The sequence below is a fragment of the Geotrypetes seraphini genome, chromosome 1 (genome assembly GCF_902459505.1).
Source record: "Geotrypetes seraphini chromosome 1, aGeoSer1.1, whole genome shotgun sequence".
In the NCBI taxonomy this organism is placed as follows: Eukaryota; Metazoa; Chordata; class Amphibia; order Gymnophiona; family Dermophiidae; genus Geotrypetes; species Geotrypetes seraphini.
Genome location: NC_047084.1, coordinates 471,149,072 through 471,166,485, shown reverse-complemented (window position 1 = coordinate 471,166,485; position 17,414 = coordinate 471,149,072). Strand labels below are relative to the sequence as shown.

At 41.7% G+C, this 17,414-nt stretch overlaps 1 protein-coding gene across 2 annotated transcripts in view; it reads right to left on the bottom strand.

The window, feature by feature from the left end:
- Nucleotides 1-17,414, bottom strand: part of ABHD17B (abhydrolase domain containing 17B, depalmitoylase) — a 162,043-nt gene that overhangs the window by 35,188 nt on the left and 109,441 nt on the right. Inside the window, exon 4 of one of the 2 annotated variants that reach the window (XM_033924607.1) lies at nt 9,036-10,337. The exons of the other annotated variant lie outside the window; for it this stretch is intronic. Coding sequence (XP_033780498.1) covers nt 10,118-10,337 — 220 coding nt within the window. The 3' untranslated portion in view covers nt 9,036-10,117. Of the gene's footprint in view, nt 1-9,035; nt 10,338-17,414 lie in introns of those variants that run through there. 2 annotated transcript variants of the gene reach the window in all.

Genomic DNA, 17,414 nt, shown 5'->3' with positions numbered 1-17,414 from the left:
GATCATGTACCTCCATCCTCGAGGAGGCAGAAGACTTCTTCTGTTACAAAGAGAACAGGAATGGATCCACAACTTAGGATCTGAAGAACCAGCTGGATTAAATGCTAAAATTGAGTGGTGCTATTTTTTTAAGATAATTTTTGAGCTGTCTTTTTTTTTTTTTTTGAGAACTCATTTTTTTTTAGATATGTCAGCTGTTATGGATATGCCAGTCTGCTTTCAGATATGCAAACTTTTTTTGAGGTTGGTTTTTTTTTAGGCATACTTTTTGACACACTATTTTGAGAAGGTTTTTGTATTTGTAAATACACCACTCAATAGGTTTATGACAGCATTTCTGAAATACCAGTATTTCTTGCTGCGTTTAAAATAATGCCCAAATGCACACACTATTTGTGCTTTTACAGAGCTTTTTCAAGAGAGTTTAATAGCAATTGATGTTCACGGGTTAGCTTACACTGGTTCAGCGAGTCAGCAATACTATGTTTTGATTGGCTAGAGATAATGTCACAATTAGGAAGGGTTTAAATTGCAAATGTCAGATGTGGGTCAGCCCCTTTGTCGTGGGCAACTTGAACATTTTTTGTGCCAAAGAAAAGTGGAATTTTGGCAGCATTTATGTTGAATACATTTCTCTGATACAGTTTGGGAATACCAATTAGGCTTTTGTTTTACAGGTTTTACCCTACCTATTCCAGAGGCAGCCGCAAGGCAAAACGCTTTGGCTATTGTTGTTTAGGGCAGGGACCTTTGCCTGAAAACATCTGCAGATAAGTTATTTTGGTGGGGCTGTTTATTTAACTACTAGTTTTTTAGCCCGTTACATTAACGGGTGCTAGAATAGATGTGTAGACTTAGGCATTTCTTTCTTTCTGTCTGTCTCACTCCCTGGCCCTGTCTGTCTTATTTTCTTTCTGTCTCTCTCCCCCTATCTGTCTTCCCTTCTCCCTTCCTTTTACCTCCCCCATGTTCAGCAGCACCCCTTCCCTGCTCCCCCTGTCCAGCAGTAGCCCTTCTCCCTTCCCTGCTCCCTGTCCAGCATCTGCTAGGCCGGGCAGCCTCTGGGCTTTTGCTAGGCTGGCCCACCTCGCATTATCGAAGTGGGCTGGCCTAGCAAATGCCCATGGCTGCACAGCTCCGTGGGAGTGACAGAGTGGGGCCAAGCATCAGCGACAGAGGAGGAGGCCGAGAAGCAATAACGCCAAATCCAACACTCTTCTCTCTATTCCGCGCCCGTCTCAGCAGCAGGGGCCCTTGGTTACCGAGTTCGGGTCCCCCAGCGAGGCAGTAGGTCAGTATGGCGGTGTTGGGGTCTTAGAGTTTGTCACTGCCTTTGGTTAAAGATGAAGCCAGCGGAGGGGTGGGGAGGGAGGAAGGGGGAAGGGCCCATCTGGCTGCCGAGGCTTTGTTCCCGTAGCCATCTTTCCTCTTGGGGCAGGAACATTGCTAGGGAAACTGCTGCATTCGTCGCAAACCGCCGCAGGCTCCTACTGCGCATGCAGGGGCACGGAGCCAGGGATCATGGCCACATGGAGATTGAAGTGCGCATGCGCTCTAAGGGTTTTATTATAGCGGATGAACTACATATAACTGAGATTTATATCACAACAGTTAAGTTCTGTTTCTTGAACTAAGATTGCTAACAGTACTAATTCTGTGAATTCAAAATTTATAATTACAGTTATTAAAATACCAGCTCTAAAATAAGCAAAGGAGGTTTTTCTGCCTATGAAGTGGTTTACCCTCTCTAGTTAGAGGATTCTTCCCTAATGGGGTTCTGGTAAGGATGCAACTGGATGCCCATCCTGTGTAGATGAGCCACTACAACCACATCATGTTGGTAAGGTACGTAGAGTCATGGCCAAACCAAAAGGAAGCGCCACAAACTGGAAGTGTCGCTGGAGGACATGGAATCTTAGATATTTTCTGTGATCCAGGAAGAAGGGAATGTGACAATATGCCTCCATTAAATCCAGAGAGGCTAGAAATTCCCCGGAGCCACTGCCACAACTGTCACACGAAAGAGAGAGATTTAGTGCATCATTTACTGACTTCAAATTCAGGATGGGCCTCCAATCTTCTGTGCCTTTCTTGGGCACTATGAAGTATATGGAGTATCTGCCAGAGTCAAGAGTCTTCTTCGGGAATTGGTTTTATGGTAGGTATGTCCAAGAGTTGCAGCACTGTCACTCGGACCTTGGCCTTTTTTTCTGGCTGATATGCTGGGGAATTGATGAACATATCTGGAGGAGGGTGAGAAAACTAACTTGTATCCCTCCTGAATGATGTTCAGAACAGAATGGTCTGATGAAATCTGTTTCCATTCCTTGTTTTGGTGGGCAGCTGATAGCTGCCCACCAAAACAAGGAAGAGCAGATATCACCCTGTGTCATTATGGCTTATTTGTGGTTGAGCCATTGAGGGAACCTGAGAGTTGCTGGCACCTGTACCTCCCAAATCTCTGTCTAGACCCCTGAAAAGGGTCTCTGAGAAGAATAGCCAGAGGAGAACTGGCAGGATCTCCTAGATGTATGAAAACTATCTCTGCCACCCCTGGTGTAACAACAGCCCCTGCTATCTGGGAGGGATTTGGGATGGTGATCTGCCACACTGGCCAGGAGGTTGTCTAAACCTTTTCCAAAAAGCATCTGCCCTTTGAAGGATAATCTGCTGAGTGGCCTTGAAAGCAGAGTTGCCTACCCAGTGTCTGAGCCAGAGCATGTGGTGGGCAGAAAGAGTAGGCCAAAACCTTTACTCATGACACTGATGATGTCAAAGAGCATCGGACACATAATCCTCTCCCTCAACTATATGGGGACAGGCATCTCCCAGCTCTGAGGGGTTAGCACGCAATCTTGTATGACAGGCCTGTGCCACAGAAGAGGTAGCTGCTGTTGCTTTGATAACCAAAGCCAGCTCTTCAAACAGTGTTTTAAGGACCAAATCCACCTTATGGTCCTGTGTGTCCTTCAACATCACTCTTCCTTCACTAGGAAGGGAGGTACACTTAATCACTTGTGTTACTGCAGAGTCCACTTTTGACTGTGACAATAGCTGTTGGAAGCCAGGAGCCATAAGTTAGAGTCTAGACATAGCTTTGGCCACCTTTAGGGAGCCTTCAGGTGACTCCTATTGCTCAGTGACTGAGGAGGTGATATCTGGATGAGCAAGAAAAAGGTGGAGGGCTGCTGGGCATTGAGCTTCAAGGCAGAGAGAGTGTCAGAAATGACATGCAAGACAGCAGATTTGAAAAGGCGACGCACTAAGGGATCATCACCGTAATTCACAGCTACCCCTACACCTTCTGACCCTGAAAGGAACCCCAAATTATCCAGTCGCTGAGGAGCCATGCGATACCAAGGGCATGGAAAGAGACTTCAAATCATCCCAGTTCTGCTCCAAAGGATCAATGTCATGGGAGCTGGTGTGGTATGAAGCAGAGAAGCCTGTTTGGTACATGGACCCCCCTCAGGCAGAGCCAGCAAGCTCATAGGCAGCATAGCACTTCCCAGACCTATTAACTAGACCAGGGGTGTCCAATGTCGGTCCTCGAGGGCCGCAATCCAGTCGGGTTTTCAGGATTTCCCCAATGAATATGTATGAGATCTATTAGCATACAATGAAAGCAGTGCATGCAAATAGATCTCATGCATATTCATTGGGGAAATCCTGAAAACCCGACTGGATTGCGGCCCTCGAGGACCGACATTGGACACCCCTGAACTAGACTTTCCATAAAAGATTAACAAAATCAGAAACGCCTTGAACTTTGCAGTGGCTCCCTGATACCCAGAGGGTTGTTACACAGGGGCCCCACAGCTTGAGCTCAAGCCTGATAAATCAGCAGACAAGGAAATTCCCAGGGGAACGGACACCAAGCAGGCTGGCTTCACAGGTACTCAAAGAGAATGGCCTTGAATTAGCAGTCCACACAGGTAGGAATGTGTCCTTTCCCAGGTGGAGTAAGCACAAGGGGATCTCTGAGCACCAAAGCCACACAGAAAATTTGAATAGACAGCAAAAATACATGAAAATATCAAAATGAAGCAAAACAGATCAGAATACACTGTCTAAGTTTGCCTGTAGAAGAAAAAACTGAAGAGGGAGTTGTTCTCCTGTGCTAAATGAGAGGAGTTGGAAGCTTTGAGTGACATTCTTCTACAAAGTTCATGACTAGGGAGATCAGCCAGCTATGGTACAGAATCTATCTCTTCACTACTGAATTAGCCTTTATAAAAGGTCAAGGAAAGAAAGTTGGGAGTGTTGGAACCTTATCAGATTGGACCAGTTGACCTCCCTGAGACCAAAAGACAAGACGAGCAAAAAGAAAAGTGGATGAAGAGGAGAATGAAAAAACAGTAGAAGAGCAAGAAATGATAGATATCTGTGGCAGAAGAACCAATGGAGGAAACTCCTGTTACTCGAGAAAGCTAGGAAAAGGCCAAAAATAATACTAAGGATATAACCAACATAGACCATGCCAGTTTAAGACACCATACTGTACAGAGAGACAGCAGAGATTGCTACTGCTCCCTGGATTGATGCAGGACTTATCACTCACTTGGACAATGCTTTGATGATCGATCACAAGGTGAAGAAAGCTCAGGTGAGAATCACAAATAAAATAAATAAATTGTATGTCCACTTTAAGGAGGAACTGTAATAATGATATAAATTGCATTTGATGGGCATCATGAAAATATCAGGGTCATGTTATAGGCAGCAGAGAATAGCAACAAATATCCAGGTATGGTGAAAAAGGAACATTATACTGTTGTTTTTTTTTTTTATGGAGCCAGGAGGTAAATCTATGGCATTTTGTTCCTGCAAAAGCTACTAAAGATAAGACTCATGCAGAAATAATTTTTGCTGATAATTTGGTTGCATGACTGAAAGAGCAGACAAAAAAACTCTTCAAGCTATTGGAGACGATTCTTGTAATGTAAACACTGGCTGGGAGGGAACAGTGATGAATTATGTTGAGGAATAGCTACAAAGGAAGCAGGTATGGATTGTCAGTAAACTGAACAGAGGCGAACTAACATTCAGGTATTTTGTTACCATTTTAGATGGCAAGACATTAAACAACAACAAGTGGGTAGGTCCCATTGGAAAAATGCTAGATTCTGCTTCTGAACTGGAAATAAACCCCGATTTTACTAAGATTTCTATCAACCTTGATGATCTCAGCTCTGTGATGAAGTGATCAAATACTTAAACACAAATCAAAGCAATAGTTATGGAACTGTAACTACCATTAGGTATCTTGCCAAAGGATCTGGCTCTGTTGCAAATAGGACCTGTGTCACATAGTAGATAGCTCACAACAGCTCTAAGGTTCATGAGAATATGGATTTCCAAGCAAAGTCAAAGGAAAGGCTCAGAAAAAAATGATTGTAGAGTTCTGGGCTGGGGTTTATAAGGTAAAATAAATAGCAATAGGACACAACGTTCCAGATGTGTAAGGAAGATAGTCATGCCTACAGTGAGGGTAAGCTTGGTTTGGTTACAGAGAGTCTGTTCTACAAGCTATGTTGTGCAGTGAAGAGAAACAGGAGAAAAAAAGATGCAGTGGAGAAGATATTGAAGATCAGAGGTGAAGAAGATCAGAAGACATCATTGAGAGAGCTGGGTAAGACTCAGGAAAACACCAACCATCAATACCGAGACAACTACACTCACCCATTACTTGACTGGAGCTCTGGAGCGTCTGAACCTCCTCTTACCTGTATCATGACAACATCAAAGATCAAAACAAATTACTGTGGAGACTGATGCTGCTGATGTAGACTTTATTGGAATAAAATAGTCAATAAAACATCCATAACTTGATATATGGAACCCTACATGGACCGTGTTTAGACATAAAAGTCTTCCTCAGGAGTCCAAGTGTGGTTTCCTCACAAGTATGTAAAAGCTATGTCCAAATGCTAGCGACAGGACACTTTTACCTATGTTCAGACGTAGCTTTTACATACTTGTGAGGAAACCACACTTGGACCCCTGAGGAAGACTTATGTCGAAACCTGGTCCAAGTTGTGGATGTTTTATTGATTACAGTATAATCTCGTTATAACGTTCTCGCTTTTAACAGAACCTCGTCTATAACAGATGAGGTCCGCTGGTCCCAGCCGTGTGCCTTTATAAACATGCAGAAAATCATCACATATAGCGGACTCGCATATAATGGACTTTCAGATATAGCGAACAACCAATTTGGTCCCCAGAGCCATTTCTAGCTGTAGTTTTGTTCGACTATAACGGACATGAAGGCTCTGCCTACAAGGCGTGTGGCATGCCAGTGATATAGTATCAAAATGCAGCCCAGAAAAATATGACAGATTATTTATCTTTCCAGTACAGTACAACATAATGCTTTAGAACATCTTTTAGTGTTCTGGTTTTGCAATCATTTCGTGCCATACCAATGTTTTGCTGAGTTTTGCTTGTGCAGTGACTGTTCATTGATTGTACGTTGTTTCAGTTGACCTAAATAAAGTTGTAAAAAAATGCAACTCTGGATATAACGGACTCTTTTTCCAGGTCGCTTGAAGTTCGTTATAACGAGATTATACTGTATTTTATTCCAATAAAGTCTACATCAGCATAGTAACATAGTAGATGACGGCAGATAAAGACCCGAATGGTCCATCCAGTCTGCCCAACCTGATTCAATTTAAATTTTTTCTTCTTAGCTATTTCTGGGCAAGAATCCAAAGCTCTACCCGGTACTGTGCTTGGGTTGCAACTGCCGAAATATGTCAAAACCTACTCCAGCCCATCTACACCCTCCCAGCCATTGAAGCCCTCTCCAGCCCATCCTCCCTCAAATGGCCATATACAGACACAGAACGTGCAAGTCTGCCCAGTACTGGCCTTAGTTCAATATTTAATATTATTTTCTGATTCTAGATCCTCTGTGTTCATCCCACGCTTCTTTGAACTCAGTCACCGTTTTCCTCTCCACCACTTCTCTCGGGAGCGCATTTCAGGCATCCACCACCCTCTCCGTAAAGTAGAATTTCCTAACATTGCTCTTGAATCTACCACCCCTCAAGCTCAAATTATGTCCTCTGGTTTTACCATTTTCCTTTCTCTGGAAAAGATTTTGTTCTACGTTAATACCCTTCAAGTATTTGAACTTCTGAATCATATCTCCCCTGTCCCTCCTTTCCTCTAGGGTATACATATTCAGGGCTTCCAGTCTCTTCTCATGTCTCTTCTGGCGCAAGCCTCCTATCATTTTCGTCGCCCTCCTCTGGACCGCTTGAAGTCTTCTTACGTCCTTCTCCAGATATGGTCTCCAAAACTGAACACAATACTCCAGGTGGGGCCTCACCTTCTTCCTTCTAATGGCTACTCCTCTCTTTATATAGCCCAGCATCCCTCTGGCAGCACTCACCACCTTGTCACACTGTTTTTTCGCCTTTAGATCTTCAGACACTATCACCCCAAGATCCCTCTCCCTGTCCGTTCCACAGTCATTTGATTTGGATTTTTATCTGTGGATCTACAAGGTCAATTTCTTGCTTGGTTCTACTTGTTTCCTAACAGCAAATATCAAGGCATTTGTAAGCAAGCCCATGGTGGTTCCAGACTGGCCATCACACACCCAAGTTCATAGAAAGGTATGTAAAAATGACAACTTAGGCTGCTGGGCATGTGTACAATCAGGAGAAGATGGGGTCAGATGGTCAGCAGGGAGCTCATGAGCCAAAACAGAAAATATTTAACAAAATCCAGCAAAGGCGGCCTTAACATTAAAATGTAATTTATGCAGTTAAACGACAATTGTGTGGCTATAGATGTAGTTCAGACTATTTGTACATTCATATAAATATTAATTTCTACATATTTCAACTGTGATCGGATGTAGGCAATACTTACTTTAAGCAGTTTCTGAAGATAACTTTAGATTCAGCATGCAACATTGCATAATTTGGTCAGTTGTAATTTGAAAAAAAAAAAAAGATGACTGGTTACACAATAACAAAGTATTTAGGATTGTTACAGAAATAAGGAGGAGGGAGACACCCTCCAAGCTATACTCATTTTTCCTATGTTCTACATAAAAATATTTGTTTGTTGTTGCAGATTAGAATATGTGGATACTGTTTTAACAGATTTCACTTTCAGGCTTTAAGACAGTAAAAGAATTTTGGAAAGGGGGTATAAATTTTCTATAGCCACTAAATTTTCAAGAGAACATTTAAACAAAATTCAAACACCACAGTGATGTAGATGCATAATTCATTTCAATAGATAAAAGGATCAGATGGTAACCTAGAGAAATACTTAAAAAAAATGGGCTTCAACAGACCATTTTTCATCCCACCTAGGCTGTTTCAAAGAACATCTAATGTAATAGATTCCAGTCAGCAGGTATAATCAATTTCAAAAGAGCATCATAAAAATAGGAGAGACTTTTGATGTTAAAAAAAAAATTGACATGCAGCAGATAAGGCTCATGTAAGGTTTGATTGCTAACAGATTTTGTGGTCAATATTACTTTTTTGTCATACGTTCAAAGAGAGAGATGATGTAAAGTTATTTAAACCTAATTTCAAGAACATTTTTAAACTGATGCAATTGGGACTGAACCCCCCCCCCAAAAAAAAAAAAAAAAAAAATTAGAAAACAGTTTACTATTTAGCACACTCTAAATAACACATTTAAGGAAAGTATACATAGCCATCTCAGGTATAACCATGGAGGACAAGAAAAGATGAAGAAGGCCTTTAAAACATTAACAGTGTGTTTTTCAACAAATTCAACTGTATGTTAATTCATTTGCATTTATTATCATTGAAAGTTTAAAATGTAGGCAAAACTCATCTGAGAAAAAAGGCAACTTACAAAAATGTTGTTACTACAATCATACAAAATATGAACATTCTTTGTAACCTCCTCTAACAGAAGTATATTAGGAATATGGTAAAAAAAAAAAAAAAAATTAAAAATTAAAAAAAAAAAAGAAACATCCCCTCAGGTTTCACCCCCCCACAAGAAAACCCCCCACCTAGTTTCTACATTAAAAAAAAAACAGAAACAAATGTAATTCTGAAGGAGGAGGAACACAATGTGAAAAAACTAGAAAAACATTCAAGTTTTTTTTTTTCTACAATCAAAGGACTGCATTGACGTGCATTAAAAGTTCAAACAATGTATATAAAGTATTTCTTCAAGCTTTATACATCTTAGTGGTTTCATGTACACATTGCAGACCAAATGTAGATTCAAATATTCCAACATACATGATGATTTATGCATACATAGAGCTAACAGCTCCCACATGAATACTAAATCATACATGTTCCATGGCTAAATGAGGCCCAAATTTTTAGTAGCCTATTCTGAAATTTAGCCTTTGAAATAACATTTGCACATCATAATTTAGTGGTGTCCAGAATTTCGTTATGTTTACAGCTCAATCAGACAGGAAGATTAGATCAGATCTTAATTCTTCCCATTTTCCATATTTTAACACAGAAGATGCACTATACTTACAAAACATGTAAAAATAAAATAAAAAAGTGCTAATCACTCATTTAAATAAACATCCTTGTTTTGATCAGACTCTGTATAACAGATTTGACCAATTCCAGTGAACTTCTTATATGCTTTTAAGTTTACTAGAACTTGCTTACAATTTCAAATCATGGCTATTGGCAATATATAATTTAAGATATAGAGTCTGGGGGAGCTGACATTTTAGTTACAATTAAGCAACATAATACATCACAGTAAATTTGAGATGTTTAAAAAAATTAGAAACTTATGTTGTATGCCGAAGCATTTGGCAACACTTAGCATTTGATTTTACATAATTAAGATTCCATACAGTACTGCTTCATGTTTGCTTTGAACAGCTAAAAAAATGTTTTACACAATAAGTATATTTAAACTACACAAGCTTGACTGCATGATAGTGTTATTTCCAGTTCATAATACTGGTATTAAAACCTTCATTACTAATGTTCACAAATCATTACCTGTACATTTTCAAGGCAACTGACCTGATTTGCAAACAAAACTTTCAGGTTTTATGATCTTAATATGTACTATGGCTTGCAGCCTACCAATGAAACAAAACATAGCAAGCAAATTTACATAGTGATTACAAATTTACTAGCTCTTGTGAAACAAACTGTTTTAGTCGCTCAAGGTACTGTCCATAAAGCTCCACATCATTGTGCCCAGCTCCTTCCACCCATAGAGGTTCTACTGGCCTTTGGCATCGTTCAAATAATGCTAGGCCATGTGAAAAGTCAATCACTTCATCTTCAGTTCCATGGATTATCAATACTGGAGATGTTATCTTCGAAATTTTATCTATGCTGTTCAATATAAAAAAAAAAATTATTACTCAATTTACTTCAAGTAACAACATATGATAAAGGGACTAAGCTATCAAAGAATATGACAACAACTAGGGACCTCAAGGTCCATCTAATCTGTCCATTTCCATCCCCGCTACAGTTTATCTTTTGCACTCCTCTGAATTCTTCAAGTTTATGCCATGTTTCCCCCAATTCTGTGTCTTTGTCTCTATTTCCTCTTCTTCAAGGCTATGACCACCTTTCCTGTGAAAAATATTTCCTGATGTTGCTCCTGAGTCTACTTCTTCAAGCTTCATCCCATGACCTATTGTTCTAGCATTCTTTCTTCTGAAAAATATTTGTTTTCCATCCATTACTATTTTTGAGGTATCTGAATATTTTTATTATATCTTCCCAGTCTCTCTAGGGTAAAATAAACAATTTGACTCTCAAGAAACATGCCAAGTAAATGGACAGACACTTGACTCATTACCAGATAAGATTAAAATATTTTTGTTGACTGACAAAGTAATCAAATGCTTTTAATTGCTGTTCTTCAGAGACAGTAGTCTAATATAATGGTTGGTTTGAGTACTCCTACTCATATTTCATAAAAATTCACACACAATGTAAATAACTGACCATCTATTTGAAGATAAATGAAATGAAGATAAAATGTTTGAAAAAAATGTGTGAATGGGTTGTTAAAATAGAATACCATTTTCTGTTAATGTAAGTTGTTACTCAATCAACCAGAAAGAAGTTACTTACCGTAACAGGTGTTATCCAAGTACAGCAGACAGATCTTCTCACATATGGGTGACATCAACCATGGAGTCCCGATACAAACAGCTTCACAAACAGACTTGCTTGAAGAACTTTTGGAAAAGTTTGTAACTGCCGCACCGCGCATGCGCGAGTGCCTTCCCAAATGAGGTAGGGCACACGTCTCCTCAGTTCAGATAGCTAGCTAAGAAGCCAAACAGGGGAGGTGGGTGGGTTGTGAGAATATCTGCCTGCTGTCCCTGGATAACACCTGTTACGGTAAGTAACTGTGCTTTATCCCAGGACAAGCGGGCAGCATATTCTCACATATGGGTGACCTCCAAGCTAACCAGAATGGGATAGTGGGAGTGATGGCAATTCAGGAGAATAAATTTTGTAATACTGACTGGCCATCCCGTCTGGAAAAAGAATCCAGACAATAATGAGGTGAATGTATGAACCGAGGACCGAGTGGCAGCCTTGCAGATTTCCTCAATGGGAGTAGATCTAAGGAAAGTTACAGATGCCATGGCACTAGCTTTATGGGCTGTGACTCGACCCTCTAGGTGCAGTCCAGCCTGAGCATAGCAGAATGAGATGCAAGCAGCCAACCAGTTGGAGATGGTTCTCTTGGTAACTGGTTGTCCCAACTTGTTTGGATCGAAGGAGACAAAGTGGAGGAGAAGATCAATGAGGCTTAGTCCTTTGTAAGTAGAAAGCCAAAGCACGCTTGCAATCCAGAGTATGAAAAACCATTTCTCCAGGATGAGAATGAGGCTTTGGAAAAAACACTGGAAGTACAATGGATTGATCGAGATGAAATTTTGAAACAACTTTTGGTAAGAATTTAGGATGAGTACGGAGTACCACCTTGTCGTGATGGAATACTGTGAAAGGAGGGTCCGCTACTAAAGCTTGTAGCTCACTGATTCTGCAAGCAGATGCGAGAGCAATGAGAAAAAACACTTTCCAAGTGAGGTATTTCAGATGAGCCGTAGACATTGGTTCAAATGGAGGCTTCATCAATTTAGCAAGAACCACACTGAGATCCCAAACCACTGAAGGTTATTTGAGAGGTGATTTGACATTGAAAAGTCCTTCCATAAATCTGGAAACCAAGGATGAGCAGAGGGGTTTTCCCCTCTAGTAGCTGATGGAAAGCAGCTATTGCACTGAGATGGACTCTAATGGATGTTGATTTGAGGCCTGATTGAGATAAATGAAACAGGTAATCCAGAACTGAAGACAAGGATGTAGAATGAGGCTCCTTGTGATGAAGAGCGCACCAAGCAGAAAACCTAGTCCATTTCTGGTTGTAACATTGCTTGGTGGTAGGTTTTCTAACATGTCTACTACAGATTGAGAAAACTAAGTTGGCAATTAAGTTGAAAGGTATCAAGCTGTAAGGTGCAGAGACTGCAGTTTGGGATGAAGGAGAGAGCCCTGACTTTGTGTAAGCAGAGACGGAAAAACTGGTAAAGGTAGTGGCTCTCGGCTGCTGAGCTGAAGTAGAAGCTGTTGTCTGGGACAGCAAGGAGTTATTAGAATCATGGTGGCATGTTCGTGTTTGAATTTGACGAGTGTCTTGAGAATTAGAGGGAATGGAGGAAACGCATACAGAAATTTGTTTGTCCATTCCAGAAGAAAAGCATCTACCCCCAGGTGGTGAGGAGAGTATATCCTGGAGCAAAACTGAGGCAGCTTGTTGTTGTGGGGATACGCAAAGAGATCTATTTGAGGGTTTCCCCACTGAGAAAAAATGTGATGGAGAAGTGTCCATTTGTGAGGCTGTAGAAGATGACTCAATTTGTACGCCAGAAAGTTTTTCTTTCCCTGAATGTAGATAGCTCTCAGAAAGATGTTGTGAAGAATTGCCCAATTCCAAACCTTCTGAGCTTCCTTGCAAAGGGGGAGCAATCCTGTTCCTCTCTGCTTGTTGACATAGTGGTACATGGCTACTTGATTGTCTGTAGAAATGAGGACGACTTGATCGTGAAGAAGATGCTGAAAAGCTTTGAGAGCATTGAAAATCGATCTGAGTTCCAACAGATTTATGTGACTCTGACGATCTGTGATGGACCAATGTCCTTGAGTACGGAGACCACCGAGATGAGCCCCCACCAAGCATAGGTCGAGGAATCTGTTGTGAGGACCTTCTGATGAGGGGGCATTTGAAACAGTAAACCTCTGGACAGATTGGAAGAGAGCATCCACCAGTGGAGAAACTGTCTCAATGAAGCAGTCACTGTAATGTGCTGAGAGAGCAGATCTGAAGCCTGCGCCCACTGAGAAGCCAGGGTCCACTGAGGAATTCTGAGGTGAAGTCTGGCAAAAAAAGTCACGTGAACTGTAGAGGCCATGTTGCCTAGAAGAACCATCATGTGTCTTGCCGAAAGTGAAGTTAGGGTAGACACCTTGTGATACAGTTGTACCAAAATTTCCTGACGCTGCTGTGGAAGAAATGCTCTAAGTTGTACAGTGTCCAGGACTGCTTCAATGAAGTGCGGATTCTGAGATGGTTGCAGGTGAGATTTGGGAAAGTTTATTTTGAACCCCAAACTTTGTAGGAACCAAATAGTTTGTTGAGTCGCTACAATAACCACTTGAGGTGTGGAATCTTTGATAAGCCAGTCCAGGTATAGAAAAACCTGAAGCCCATGGCTGCGCAGAGCTGCTGCTACTACAACAACTAGGCACTTGGTAAAAACTCTGGGAGATGATGCCAGGCCGAAAGGTAGCACTCTGTATTGGAAATGATGAGTTACCACCTGAAATCTGAGAAACTTGTGTGAAGTTGGATGAATGGGAATGTGAGTGTAAACCTCTGAGATCCAGAGAGCATAACCAATCGTTATAGAGACAGCATCTAAAACTTTTCTTTGACAAGAAATTTATTGAGAGCTCTGAGATCCAGTATAGGTCATAGATCCCCTATCTTCTTCAGAATAAAGAAATACCGGAAGTAAAACCCGGTGTTCTGCTGTTCCAAAGGAACTTCCTCGATGGCACGGAGAAGAAACCAAGCTTGAGCTTCCTGAAGAAGTGTGGTCTACGACAAATTGGAAGGACACTCTCTTGGGGGTAGATCTGATAGAACCTGAAGGAATTGAAGAGAGTAACCCTCCCTGATTATTGTGAAGACCCAGAGGTCGGATGTAATTAGTTCCCATTGTTGATAAAAATGATGGAGATGACCTCCAATGGGAAGAGAAGACAAAGGCAGAAAGACTGATGTTATGCTCTGTGTTAGATGATCAAAAAGGCTGAGTGGATTTGGTTGCAGCAGGAGTCTGAGGTTTACGCTGCTGTTGTTTCTTAAGAGGCGGCCTCGAATAAGGTGCTGACTTCTGAGGATAACGCCTCTGATAAGATGGAGGGGGCCTATAACTCTTAGCAGTGGAAGGCTTCAGCTTAACTATGGAGGCAAACGATTTCTCATGCCAAGACATGCACTTTGTTGCTGCCTCAATGGAGTCATCAAACAGCTCATTTCCCTGACACGGAATGTTGACCAGTTGATCTTGTAGGTTTGGATCCATGTTCACGGTGCCTAACCAGGCTAGACAACGCATGGCCACCAAGAACGCAGTAACCCTGGAGGACATTTCAAAAGCATCATATGCAGCCTGAACCATATGCATGCAAAGTTGACCTAGAGTAGAATGCATATGTTGAAACTCTGGGAGCCAATGTTTTGGAAGATACTTGAAGAAAGTAGGCATGGCATTGACCCAATGCTTTAGATAGGATGTGAAGACAAAATTATAATTTAAGATCTGATTCGTCATCATACAATTTTCATAGACGACGGCCAAACTTGCCCATGGTCCTTCCCTCTCGACCTGGAGAGAATGTGGCATAAACTTTAGCAGGATTGGATCTTTTTAAGGAAGACTCTACCAGAAGGGATTGATGGGACAGTTGAGACTTCTCAAATCCTGTACAATGCACCATTTTATAACGAGATTCCAGCTTTGCTAGCATGGTAGGAATAGAGTATGGGGTATCCAGATTTCTTTTGAAAGTTTGGCAAAGGATGCCATTCAAGGGTAATTTGAGAGAATCCCTAGGAGGATGAAGCATACCCAGCTCTTCCAAATACTCCTTAGAGTATCTAGTCAGATTCTAAGACAATGTTGAGATCTTTACTCATTTGGCACAGGAACTTAATAAAGGACACCAGGTCAGAAGAGGAATGACCCTGTTGAGGTGAAGGAGAACAAGAGCCCCTCGGAGTTTCTCTCACTGCAGAGAAAGAAGGTGAAGCCTCTCTGAATATTGGTACTAAAGATCCAAATTCTGGAATGAGCAGAAGCAGAGAGTTTTCTTTTCGAAGAACAAGCTGGAGAAGTAGCCAGATGTTTAGAAATGGACCTCGAAGGAGAAGAACTTGAGTGACGAGAACCATGTACCTGTAGAAAACAAGACTCTATAGCAGACTGCCCGGACAAGGGCGTTATGGGCCTCGAAGAGTCTCGATGAACGAGGCTTAGAGATCTGTTCTTGAGAAGATGACCTCGGTCTCGACGACTGCCTCGATAGATGGTGGTAGGAGGATGCAGGATGCCTTGAATGGTGCTGTAGTGAATGAGCCGAATCCAGCCTCGAGGTGTGACGAGACGACCTCGACACTTGTAAGGACTCAGCTCCTTGTATAGAGCATTCAGGCTGGACTCGAGACACTCTCAAGGACTTGACTCCTTGGAATACTGCTGAGTGCTCAGGCTGGACTGCAGAAAACAGAGTCGAGGCAGGGGTAAATTTGACAAGCATGTTACCAAACTCCTGATGCAGAATAGCTTCCAACATTCTGGAAAGCCGGTACCAAGACCAATAGAGCTGGTGTAATTGGTGTGGCCATAGACTCTGAGGAAGGAGACCTCGAAGAAGAGTGTGTCCTCGATTTAGAGGCAGACTTCTTGGAAAGTGTTGAGGTGACCGGCCTAACTAAGGTCACTGTCTAAGACTCCTGAAGGGCTGGCTTAGGTAACTGACCTGATGGAGACACTGAGAATAACGGCCCCTCCAGAGATAACTTGGTAGATTTCCCCGAGGAAGAGGACTTCCCCATTGAGGAGGGTTTAATAGAAGCTGAGGCAGAGATCGAGGTTGAAGGTTTTAGCCCTGCAGAAGACTTCAGCGAAGTTGAGGTCGAGGACTTATCTGGAGTTTCCATACCTCCGAATATTTTTTCCAGTTGAACGCGATGTTGTTTAAAAGCTCGATTTTGAAGTGTAGCACAGCGGGTGCACGACTCCGGATGGTGATCCTGTCCTAGACACTGAATACACCCCTTGTGTGGGTCAGTGAGAGAGATCGCGCACCGACATCGGCTACACTTTTTGAACCCTGTGACCGGCTGGGACATGGAACGGAACACGGCCGCAGCTAAATCGAAGCCCAGAGGCTGAGGCCGTGGAACAGGCCCCGCCATGACCCAACCGAAAAAATAATTTTTTTTTAAAACACGCATAGCGCAGTGACTGTGAAAACAAGAACAAACACACGAACCACGGCAATGAGAAGGCAAAATTAGAACTAACTCACTTGAAACGAGGGTTTCTCAGCTCAATGAAAAACTTAGAACTGAGGAGACACGTGCCCTACCTTGGGCAGGAAGTCACTTGCGCATGTGTGGTGCGGCAGTTGCGAATTTTCCAAAAGTTATTCAAACAAGTCTGCTTGTGAAGCTGTCCGCATTGGGGCTCTGTGGTTGATGTCACCCATATGTGAGAATATGCTGCCTGCTTGTCCTGGGATAAAACTCCTATTCATTGTTTTATTCATATATATCCAAGAACCAGTCAAGTTCAATCACATTACTCATTTGCCGAAGTCTTATATAAAAGTGTTTGACAAGAATGAGTTAGTAAAAGGGATAAATTTGATTTGCCAAAAAAAGGCACAAGAGAAACTGATTGTAAAGGCCTAAGAAAATTATTCCAGGTGGTTTTTTTTTCATGCATAAACAGTTTGGGGAAAAAAAGCTTAAAATTTTAACTTACAAAGTGATCAGAAGAACAGGTAAAATAGGGAATATCAAGCTGCATTGGTTTATAATTCAGTATATTATAATGCTAAACATGGATCGCTCCTGGGACTATGGGTAAGACTGGGGAACCTTGAAATCTTAAATAGCAAAATGCAAGACAAATTATATGCGATTGCATCCTTGGATAAAAGGGTATAGACAAGGGTTCAGCAAATTCCAGGCACCAAGTCACCATGGCAACTAGAAATTTTATTCTGGTGCCTGAGATTTCCACAGTTCTTTAAATTAAAAAGGTATTTTTCTCTTGCAGCCACTGCTGCAATTATCACTGAAGCAAA